Raw genomic sequence first — 12,522 nt, forward strand, 5'->3', positions numbered from 1 at the left:
AAGAATTTTCATTTCATTTCTGGCTCCATAGTCAACCTATAGTCCCAGGGATTAATCAAAAAGATTTTTTTTAATGAGGGTTAAGAATATGGCAAGAACTACGTGATTCATTCTTTTTTCCACGTTGACCCATCAAATCAGAAAACGCTCTCACATACTACCAAACACAGAAAATTACCATGGTGATCAATGGAATGAGTCTCCCCAAAATGAAGACTGGGCTAGGGACAATCGGAAATTTTATTTATTTGGTTAGAAAAGGGAAAATAGAAGATGCACCCCCAGCACCTGAGCACTAGTCAGTTACTTAACTGGAAGTACAACTAAGTGAATTACAAATAACCATTTATGAGATTGGGTAAGCATTATGCTGGTGATTTCATATTTATACACAAATTATACTCATTTAAAGTTCTAAAAAACCATAAAAGCAATTCATCAAACTGATTATTTTTCTACATTACAATATGTCACCCTTTAGGAGCCATGAACTGTTAAAGGTGGGTCAGAAGTAACAGCTGACTTTGCCTCACTATGTCCGTTAAGCAATCCACGCAGAAGAGGAGAAATGCCTTCTAAAAGAACTAAAAGTCCGATAGATATCTCATATTCTTCTTCACGGCTCCATGAGCCACTTTATCAGAAAAGTCAAGTAAGCCATTCTAACCATTTATTTAAAACAGTGTTCAAAGCAGATATACTCATAATCTCTATACTAATAATAGAATCCTTCCAGCGGCTGCTCGGGCAGCTGAGAGTTGGAAGCAGTCTTTAATATGTCTATTTTATTTTTCCTAAATACATTTTCAATATAATGAGCCAATATAGCTTGCCTTCAATTAAATGAAAAGACAATCTTAACTTACAAAGAAAAGCAAAAACAAACACATACAAAAATGTAAATCAACACATCATTAAAGAACGCTTGAAGGTTAATGATTTGATTTAAAAAACAAAATAAAATCCCAATGTCTTTTCTTTGCATTTATTGCCTGCTTCACAAAAATTAGGTCCATTTCCACATATAGTAAGTCTCTGCTTGAGCCAACTAAGTGTGCTCATTAATACAAGAAGGGACTTATAAAGCCCTTAAATTTCCTATAACTTTACATGAGATCTGAATGCACACAATTCTTTAAGTTCACTGTAATTAACGTCTAAGACCAAGACAGACCACATGTTTATTTTTCTGAAGTTTGTAAAATGTGCTCTCTGGTAGTACGATACAATAAAAGATACTCTAAGTTAAGACACTAAAACTTAATATTCATATTACAGACAGATTAGTCCATGAAAAATTAAACTATTCTGAAACATCGAGGTCTCCAGAAGTTCAAAATAGAAAACGTAGAAGATGCAGTCAAAGCACTTAGCCAAAAATATTTGAACAGCGCACAATTGAAAACCAAGCTAAAAATTGTCGGCTAGATCCCAAGTCACTTTTAACCCAAACAATAAAAATATACCTTTACCTTCTGCCATTTTGATTTCTTCAATCCATTAATAATATATATGGAAGAAAAAAAACCAAAGCCCTATGAGCAGGTATCAGGCACACCACAGGCCCTTCGTTACCAGAGCTGTGGACTGGCCAGTGGCTCCTCGGGCAAGGCCTCTAGAACTGAAATTGGACCTGACTGCAAGCTCTGCTCACCAGTTATTTTTAGAAGCCTCTTCCTCATGGCCAAATACTGCTAATCACTCAGGCTGCAATACTCTCTCTGCTAACAGTCCGACAGCCTTTCTCCCACTGCTGGGATTCCTTTCTGGGTTGGTCCTATCCCCCAGTTCCAAACCCTAAAAAATATCAGGCATGCTGAAAAAAAAATGGAACAAATGCGTTGCCAGTTTGGGTGTTTTTGGAATCAGTCTTGAATGGTTTTAGCACGAGTACCAAATCATTCAAAACTGAAACAAGTCTTGCTATAAAATGTGGGCCCCAGGCCCTGCAACAGCTTGAATTGACCCTTCGGAATCTAATCAAACGCCTATATGAAAAGTCCATTACATAGTTTGTTTGAATGAAACAGAACCCTAAATGGTAAGAAATGGATTAATGCTCTAGAATTCTGATTCACAGGCATTACCATCCCAAGACTAATTCCCTCAACAGCAAAACTGAAGCAACAATCAAAAACTTTTTCCAGGGAATTCCGTGGTTAGGACTTCATGCTTTCACTGTGGGGGCCCGGGTTTGATCCCTGGTCAGGGAACTAAGATCCCACAAGCCGAGTGACGTGGCCCCCCCAAAAAAAAAAAAAGTTTCCCTAGAGAAGGAGAGAGAGAGAGCTGGGAAGGAAGCATGGAATGAGGAGACAGGGAAAGGAGGAACTCTTCATCAGTAAGAGTATCATCTAGGAACCACTATCTCAGGGAACTGGAAAGCCATTGCACAACCGCATTCTGATTTTCTTCAACTTCCCTCCAGTCCCCTCTCCAAATATTCTCTTTGGGGAAATAAAACCAGCCCAATTTCTTCACTGATTTAAGACTGGCAGCTCACAGAATTCATCAGAGCTCTGATCAGTTACACTAAACTAATCTAGCACAAATTGTATCCAGAGTGAGGGAGCAACCTTTCAAAGTTCTTTATGAGTCTTAATTTTTTTCAGTCAAACAATGCTTCACATGCAAATGAAACAGTTAAATGTTCTGACAAGGAGTCAGCAACCTAAGATACCAATATGTGATGGCTCAGAGCTGGGACAGAGTGAACAGGGCAGCTGGGACAACTAATCAAACCTGACCAGGGTCTTAGGTGTTCTGACCAAGAGCCATTCCTTTCCTCAAGGATCTGTCCCACTGAAGTCGGTGCCTGCTAAAATGTTGAATAGTGAATCATCTGTTGACAGGGGTTTAAGATAGATGACCAACCAGCACACAGATTTACCAGACAAATATTTCAGAAGCTTCTTTTGTTGTTTTCAGAGGGAGAGGGAAAGTGACAAGAGGCCCGTCTTGGGAGCACTGGAAACCAAGCCACCACACTTACATGGCGGGTAGCCTGTTTCAGACTTAAGAGACCTGGATTCAATTCCAGCTGCTTCATTACCTTTGATTTGAGGGAAGTCATCAAACTTCTGAGCCTCGATTTCCTTGCCTATAAAAAGTGTCTTGGCACAAACGAGGTGTGCAAATATTTGTTGAAGTCATGCATGCAACACATTTTGATTGAATCCATCTGGACTCGTGCATAAGTCTCCTCATCTCCAATTCACAGCTCTTTTCATGATCCTAGCCTGCCACCAAGACTGCAGGGGCTGCTAGGGTTTCCTCTTTCCCTTTATGGGCCTGTACAAGGCCAGCTGCACCCTAAATTCCGGGTCTGGGGCCAAACACTGAACTGAGACAAGAATCACAGCTACTAAGTATGCGTATGCCTCACCACTGAGGCTCCTTCCACGCAGCTCCAATTATTCCTCCTCCACAAATCTTTATCACACATATTCACACATCCTAGAGTTAACCTTCTCCTTTGTTTTTTGCAACAATTTTACAGTTATTTCAATCAAATCTCTTCCCTCCTCAATTTTGCAATAATGGCATACCTGTCATTCTGGATAGGGCGATTAGGATGAATGAATCTCTCTGAAATAACATTTAATCCATCCCAGTGCTTAAGGAAAAAGAAATCCTGATTTGCAAGTAACTATTTCTTATAATAACAATTCATTTTTATGATGGGAAATGTTTATAAAAGCTTTTAAATAGATAAAATTTGCATATTGCAATCATGTTTTTAAAACCCTAGCAAAGAGGACTACAGTAGTATTAACTATTCCTTGTGGTAGCTGCTGAAACTAATAGCCAACTCCTAGGTCCAAGCAAAGACCAAACTTCTGCAATGTGCTCTGAGACTATTACTCTCAACCTGACACCACTGGAGACCACAAGAGTCAAGATCTATGTCCACGGAGTCCAGCGCTCTCCCTGCCTCCAAAACCGACCAGGTGAAAACCCATCAGAGTTCTCATGGAGTGAAGTGATGACTTCCTCCGCTCACCCAATCACACAATCAAAAGTGCTGCTCAAACTTTAGAGTCACCTGGAGGACTGGTCAAAACAGACGCTGAGCCCACCACAGAGTTTTTGATTCTGTAGGTCTGCAGAGGGGCCAGAGAATGTGTATTTCCAATAAGCTCCCAGGTAATCTGATGACGCTGGTCTAGGGACCACACAGAAAGAGAACGACTGCACTACTGCCTGCACTAGCCATCCCTAATTCTCAGGGTCTGGAGCAGGGGAAAGGAGCTCTTGCTTTTACCAAGTTCCAGACCATCATTCCTTACCACCTAAAAAAGAAAAAAACAACAGAACCCTGTTCCCCCAAGGTCCATGCTGTCCAATGATACTACCCTCCACCTGCCCCATCACTGTCATCACCTGTGTGCAGTAACCTCTCCCCTCAGTGAAAACTTCTTCACCTCAGTTCCAGCCATAACCATAGGATTTCATGTCCAGCTGTGTGGCCAACATGTCAGGTTCTCTTTCCTTCATTTCTTCATCCATCCAGTGACCTTCTCCCCTTCCATTCTATATCCACACTAGTCCTTACATTCTCACCATGGACCTTACCACAAACCCAACCTAACTCACCTTCCTAATCACATCTTCATTCTTGCTGAAATATCTCTGCAGCTCTCCTAGCACAACCATCCTAACAGATCCTGCTAAGAAAGCTCTGCTTGTTTGGGTGCATCATAAGGACTGCAGGATATCGTGAGATAGCAAAAATACAGTTCTTTAAAACAAAAACTAAAAACCTTTCATCTATATATAGTCTCCAAAGCAAACATGAGCATGTTTTACCATTCTAAACCCAACATTAAACAGCCAGTATTACAGAAGTAACAAAAGACAACTCAGCAGACATTGGGTAAAATCTCCTTAAACACACCAGCTCAGCTGTTCCCAGGTAGAAGGAACACTACCTCTACAGGCAAAGGTTTAGGTTCTATTGAATACCTAAGCAAAGAAGAAAACATCCACTCTGATCACGACTTTCCCATTGTTCCAGCTTGTTTACTCAACGATTTCTTCTTAGGTCCTGTAGGTCTCTTGCTTCTCCTTTTTTCTCACCCCTCTTCATTCCCCTCCTGCCTTCACATCTTTCCAAATCCACCTTAAGAGGCCATAGTTCGTTATTTCAATCACTCCCAGACTCACTAAGCTCCCTGCTGCTCTATACTTTCACTGTATCAATCTGCCATCATTGGCTCCCTGGACAAACACAGCTATTCCACAATGACTATGTCAAACTTATCTGCCTCTAAAGTCATCTATCTTTGCAAACTCAAAAAAAAAAAAAAAAAAAAAAAGCCATAGCTCTTACGTCACAGAGAAGACAAAGCCATCAGCCAGGAGCTGTCTGCCAATGGCTGTGCTCTACCAACCATTACAAGCCGAAATTCACCTGCATTCATTCTCTGCTTCCCTCCTAAGTCCTCCGTGCCCCTTCCCTCCTCAGCCACCTTATACTCTATCTTTTCCCTCTCCCATTCCACCAGCTCTCTGCCTTTACTGCATCTTCCCTCAACCCCACAGCTAGCCCCTGCTCGTCCACCTCCCCGTCACAGGTGAAATTCTCAGCAGGGCCATCATGTCACTGCTTTCACTCTCCAACCCCCTATTCACTCCTTACAACCCAGAGGCTGCAATCTGGCTTCTGCACGGGCCTCCAGTGTAGCGGCGCCAATGTCACACCAATGACATCCATCTCACTAAACCGAATCGAAAATTTTCAGTCCTCATCTAACTTGTCCTCTCAGAAGAATTCTCCCTCCTTCTTAAACATCCTCTTCCCTTGACTTTCGTTACTCTAGAATCATCTTCGACCTCTGTGGAATTCTAATTCCCAATCTCCTTTGCTAGCTCACTCTCCTCTAGTTGACTTTTAAACATGGAAATTCCGGAAGCCTTGGTCCTATGGCCTTTCCCTAATTTATTTTAGCTACCACCTTCTAGATAGCTTAGTTTTTTTCTCTCCTTCAAGCTCACATACCTGTCTACTCAATATCCCATGTGAGTGACTTAAGGACACCCCAAACTCAGCTTATACACGACTGGACCCATCATCTTTCCCACCTCCTCTCCAGTGTTCTAAATCTCATAAGCACTTCCATCAAGCCAGCGGCTTAAACCAAAACCCTGGGATTCATCCTAGACTTTATTCTCTCTTGTTTCCCAAACACCCATCTCCCAAATCAGAGTTTCTACATCAGGCCAATGGATTACAGCTATGCCAAGATTTGAATTCTCCTCAGTACTTGGGTCATCCTTGCCTATATGTACCCCAGCATGATATTTTTAAAAATTTCTTTTGTATGCGCCATGCCATGAAAAAGTGGGAAATTGTCTCAAATGGCCCATATTTCTGCCTCTTTCCTACGATCATCTAAATCCAAGTTAGCATCATTTCCTAGACGACTACAATACCTTAACATAACCTTTAGTGCCCCACACAGCAGCCAGAATAATTTTTTAAATCTGACTGTATCACTACCCTGTTAAAAATCCCTCAATGGCTTTACAGTATTCTTAGGATAATATTAAAACCTACAATGTGGCCTTTAAGACCCTACTCAACATGGCCCCAGTCTAGCACTCCGGCTTTAGTTTCGTGTCCTTTCCCCAAGCTGTCTATACTCCAGCCACAAAAAACTCACCATGCTCTTTCCAGCCTCAGGCTCTCTGCACACGCCATTCCCTCTTCCTGGGATGGCAGCACTGCGGTCCCAGCCTAGCTATCTCCTCCCACTTGGCTTAAATGGAAACATCTTCTAATATTCTCTCATTGTAGAATGTACTTCTTCATAGTGTTCTTTCATTGGTAGACAACTACAATAATTAATTTCTCAAATTTTTTCTAACTCCAGAATGCAAGTTTCATGAAGCCAGGGACTGAACCTGCCTTGTTCATTAATGTACATTTGCCCTGCACCTATCTGTTAAGTAAGTAGGTAAATTCTTTCTCAAGTCCTTGATATTATATGCGTAATCAAATCTCTTCCTGCCTACACTTCAGAAATAAGAGAGCAAAGGGACACAAAAAATGGTCCAACAAATGCCAGGTCACTTCAGGTTTCCTCATCTCCAGGAATTTAATGATCCTAAAATTCATTCATAAGAGGAAAAGACCTATAAATCATTAAGAATGAGCTATTTCAAAAAAGAAGCCCAGTGGTTCCCAAATACTGGTGATGAACCCAAATCGGTCCATGACCAAGTCTTCATTGCTCCGTGTCAGATAAATTCCTCATTGATCAATCTTGGGTGAATGACACCCAGCTTGAACACAAGAAGGCCTGAGCGCAAAGGAGATGCTGTAGCCCATTCATCAGGTCCGACAGTCAGACACCTGACGCTCCTAACACCTCTCCTGAACGGTCCTGTGTGGAAAAGGCATGAGTGGCTGGAGGAGTGACAAGGGGCTGCCGTGGGTTTGAGAATTTAGTAAAACAAAATTGAGAAAGCCATTTCCATTCGAATCAGGATAAATAAGGGAAAGAGAAACATTAGCAACAGCTATCTAAATCAGCCTCCAGATATTTTTTTGAATCTTTATTATTCTTTGGAACCCCAAGCTGGGGAACCACTGCCCTAGCTTGTGCCTCTGTCTGTATCACCTCTGATTCACTGCAGAAGGGGACACCTGAATCGGAACACGGGTCCATCAACCCCACCTTATGAATCTGTGATGGGCCAAAACTCCACCGGTAAGAAGCTAAAAACATAATAGAAATGGGAGTTAATTCCAAAAGCTCATGCCAGGCCTAATGAGATAGTTCTTTAAACTCCGTTATTCTTTCTACAGAGAATTTAATAAAGAAAGAAGACTTAGTCTCATGGGAAAAAACACCCCCAACCTAGTCAATCATTGATCTGTGTGGACAGCTATTAGCATGGTATTGAAATTCAGACAGTCTCCTGCTGAACCTGGAGTGGAAAAATGTATTTTAAAAAACAAAAAAGCAAGTTGTGGTGTCCATTCAGAAACTGAGGTGGTGAGGTGAAAAGTTGTTAAAAAACAACAACAACAAAAAAAGTTCTTTTTTTCAAAACTAAAAACAACAGAAAAGCCTAGCCTACCCTTTTAGCTCTAATTCCAAGGCAATGAGACTAGGTCACAAAGCCATCACATGGGACCACCACCAATTTGCTGCTGCGTCCCACTTCCACATTAACCCATCTAGATGGCAAAAGATGGGTTCCCCACCAGTCCCCACCCTTCCCCACGAGTCCCCACTTCCTAGGGCAAAAGAATTCAGCGTTTACAACAAAGTGCCCTATAGATGCAAATGGGGCGGGAAGGCAGGGAGTAAATAAAAGCAGTAGCACAAAATATAGGGAAAATTCACATGTAAATTACAAAACATATGGGTCTTAAAAAATTATAGGGCACAAAGCTGATGCAATTATGCATCACACTACATTTTTGGGGACAGCCAACAACGCTTTACTAAATAAATTAATAATAATGAACCTGATTTAAAAAATAATAAAAAGCAAGAATAGCTGTAACTGTGGATTGCATAGTGAAGAATTAAACTTCAGCCAAAGAGAGCTCTGGCTTTTGCCCTTGCCTGCTTGGAAGTCCCTGGCATGTCCTGCCTGACAGGAGTGATTTGTTTGCTTGGAGGCTTTGGTCATTGGACAGTCTTTTGGTCATTGGACAGTCTAACAATGTGATTTACGATGAAGCTTTGGGACAGGCTGTGTGGCTGTATCACTTAACGGCAGCCATGCCCGCAGCATGTGATGGAGCCCCAGTAAATACCTCTGGGTACCAAAGGCTCGGATGAGCTCCCCTAGTTGGCAGTACTCCGTGCATATTAGGCAATACTTATGTCCCTGAGGACGATGGGAGCTTTGTGTTCGGAACCTTCCTACTTTGTCCTGAGTCTCGTCCTTTGGCTAGTTCTAATTTGTATCCTTTCACTGTAATGCAACTGCAGTGATGAATAGAGCACTTTCCTGAATTCTGAGTCATTCCCAGGAATTATCAAGCCTGAGGGTGGTTGTGAGGACCTTCAAATTTGTGGCCAGCTGGTCTGAAGTGATGGCAGCCCTGGGGACTGGCCCACCCTCAGCAGAGCTGAGCAGGAGCCGGGAAAAGCAGGGAGGAACGGCTGCAGAGGAAAGGCAGCGGCTACCAAGAAGTCTGCACCCCCGGCAAGGTGTGAGTTTCCCCTGGCCCGAAGAGGGCAGCAAGGGAGAACAGGGGTTTGTACCATCTCGCCAGCATCTCGCCCAAAAGCGTTGACTGCCAGGCATGTGACTTCCAAGAGCAAGAGAGGGCGAGGTGCTCTGCCAGGAGTGGATGCCCAGGAGGACTGGAAGACATCGTATCCTCTGGGAAGGTCCCACCAGGCCTTCCAAAGAACTCACAGAGGAAGCGTTTCGGTGCCTGTCACTTGTGGGCAATTGGGGCCAGGTGATCTTATCAACTAGCAGGAGACTCCGATAGGGGCCAGTGAGGGGACAGAGGTCTTTCCCTCTCTCCCTCTCCCTTCCCTAGTGCTCCTGACAAGCTAGAGCCTGGAAGAGGCAAGAAGGGCACTGCCCCAAAGCAGACCACGTGGAGAGAATGCAAATACCACTTCCCCACTGCAGGCCCTCCTGCCTTCCTGCCAACGGGAGACAAGAAATTCTGCATTGAAAACGAGATCTTACTTAAAGCAGACAGACTTTTAGAAATGGAGAGTGACTAGGGTATTAAGGAATCTGTCCCAGAGATGGTCAAGAGCCTCTGCTACCCAGAGATTAATCTAGTCCGACTAACCACAATGACTGGAGGAAAATGAAGCTTCATGCTGATACCCTGCCAGACAAAGCCTGCTAAATAAAGCAGCCACAAAAGGTGGGCGGACCCATGAAAAACTGCCAGTATTTGACCATATGGAGCCCACAAAAATGGCTATTTCATAGGATTCAAAAAACAATGAATATTTTCAAAATATTTTATTACAAAAATTTCCAACACACAACAAAGGTGAAAGAATTTTACGTAGGATATCCGTGTATGCATCACTCAGATGCTACAAGTAACATTTTATTATCTGGCTTATGGCATGTCTATTCATCCCTCCGTATCCATCCGTTAATCCATTTCATATGTCTAATACATTTCAAAATAAATTATAGACATTAACACACTTCCCCTAAGTACTTCAGCTTCTATATCATAAACCACAGTCCAATATTTATCATTTTTACATACAATTTACATAAAATGAAATGCCCTAATTTTAAGTGTACATTCCCTGAGCTTCCACAAAACTATATACTGTGGGGCTTCCCTGGTGGCGCAGTGGTTGAGAGTCTGCCTGCCAATGCAGGGGACACGGGTTCGAGCCCTGGTCTGGGAAGATCCCACATGCCACGGAGCAACTAGGCCCGTGAGCCACAGCTACTGAGCCTGCGCGTCTGGAGCCTGTGCTCCGCAACAAGAGAGGCCGCGACAGTGAGAGGCCCACGCACCGCGATGAAGAGTGGCCCCCGCTAGCCACAACTAGAGAAAGCCCTTGCACAGAAACGAAGACCCAACACAGCCAAACATAAATAAATAAATAAATTTTAAAATAAATAAATAAATAAAGGTCTTTACCATCTGAAAAAAAAAAACAAACTATATACTGTGTAACCCAAATCCCTATCAAGACACAGAACACTAAGGCCACCCCTAAGTTCTCTCATGGCCCTTACCATCCACATTCCACACCAACCCCAAATGCAGGGACAGCCCCACTGTTCTGCTTTTTTTTCACCGTAGGTTAGTTTTGCCTGTTCTTGAAATGTCATAAAAATGTATTAATTTTATATATATTTTAAATATATCACCAAATTGGAAAATGTTGAACCTTGACAGGGTTTCCATGCTTTACATCCTGAAGTGTGACGTCTACTTCAGCACTTTTACACAATCACTGGACCTGTGACACAACCATTCACAGAAGCCATGTCACTGGCTCAAACACTATGCCAGTGAAAAGGACAGTCATGAAATCAAAGTCCAGGATGTCAACTAAATGTCTGTTAGTGGCAGACATCACAGAGGAAAAGCAAGATAACTTTGATTACTTTAAGGACTATTTTCATTAGCTCCCATGAGTCACGAAAAGTTTCCCAGCTAGTTAATGCTTCCCTCAAATTCGACTGGATGGAATAAATCTAATGCCTCTGCCACCCAACAGCCCTGCCAAGACTTCAACCTCTTCTTTCAAAAACCAGTGTACTTGTGTTTTTATCGGCATGTTTTCCCCCAACTTCTCATGACTTGCACATTTAAATTACCGGTCTGTTGTAAAGGAAGAGATCAAAAAGTGTCTCTTTAGTGTGATTTTCACCTTATCCATACCTCGTATAAGAGCTACAGAATATCACAAAAAGCAACATATTTTAGAGGAAAGGCATCTGGTTTACTCATGAGACTTTGTGGGAGAAAATCTATTTTAATAATAAAAAAAAACTTGAAATAAAAGAGAGACCAACAATTCAAAGGTGGAGGTGGCTGTTTAAAGGGTACCATTGGAGTAAATTAGGAAGATTTGACTACGGACTTCAGTTAACAGTGCTGTGAGTAGTGTTAAACTTTCTGAGTGGGATAATTAGGAAAAATGTGCTGAAGAATTCAGGGGTAGAGTATCATGATTTAATTAAGTGGTTCAGCAGTAAAATGAATAAATAAATAAAATGGTATGTGTGTGTCTAGAGAGACCAACAGAAAAGGCAAAGGCATCAAAACAACTGGTGAATCTAAACGAATTTTCTCATAACTGTCTTGAAGGTTTGAATTTTTTCCCACTAAAAAGTTGGTAAAATCCAGATTTCCAGGCCCATTCTAGTCCTAAAGAATCAGATACTCCAGAGGGTAAGGGTTAAAAATCTGAAACGTTAAAATCTCCCAGGTTAATTCATGATTGGATTCTGGATAAGTAAAAAAAGTTTAAAATTTCAAAACTTCAAGTTTTAGGGATGCTTCTGGAGACTCTTAGAGGAATCTCAACAGGGAGTGCAGTTAGATAATACCGTATCAGTGTTGCATTCCTTAGGTTTGAGAACCCTACCGTGTCCTTAGGAGATGCATGGGGAAGGAAGTAGTAGTTAAGTCGGTTAAAATGTCATGATGACTAACAGGTTACCTTCAAAGAGGTCCCAAAGAGACAGAGAGAGACAGAGAGGAAGGAAGGAAGGAAGGAACGAAGGAAGGAAGGCAGGGAGGGAGGAAGGAAGGAAAGGACGGAAGGTAGGAAGGTAGGAAGGAAGGAAGGAAGGGAGGGAGGGAGGGAGGGAGGGAGGAAGGGAGGAAGGAAGGAAGGAAGGAAGGCAGGGATGGAAGGAAGGAAGGAAGGAAGGAAGATACACAAAGAGCAAACGTGACCAATTGCCAGCAGTTGGTAAATACAGGTGAAGAGTACATGAGCCTTTCAATGTACAAATCTTTTTGCTGTTAAATAGGTTTGAAAGTTGCAAAACAAAAGGTTGGATAAGTATAAAAATAAAAACAAAACTAAACTGATTTTA

General features: G+C 42.2%; 1 protein-coding gene across 4 annotated transcripts in view; it reads right to left on the bottom strand.

Moving 5' to 3' along the window:
- Positions 1–12,522, bottom strand: part of ASPH (aspartate beta-hydroxylase) — a 220,290-nt gene that overhangs the window by 188,094 nt on the left and 19,674 nt on the right. The window contains exon 1 of one of the 4 annotated variants that reach the window (XM_068525743.1): positions 1,473–1,596. The exons of the other annotated variants lie outside the window; for them this stretch is intronic. Within the exon in view, the coding sequence (XP_068381844.1) occupies positions 1,473–1,482 (10 nt within the window). The 5' untranslated portion in view covers positions 1,483–1,596. Of the gene's footprint in view, positions 1–1,472; positions 1,597–12,522 lie in introns of those variants that run through there. 4 annotated transcript variants of the gene reach the window in all.

Source organism: Eschrichtius robustus, chromosome 17 (genome assembly GCF_028021215.1).
Source record: "Eschrichtius robustus isolate mEscRob2 chromosome 17, mEscRob2.pri, whole genome shotgun sequence".
Taxonomy (NCBI): Eukaryota; Metazoa; Chordata; class Mammalia; order Artiodactyla; family Eschrichtiidae; genus Eschrichtius; species Eschrichtius robustus.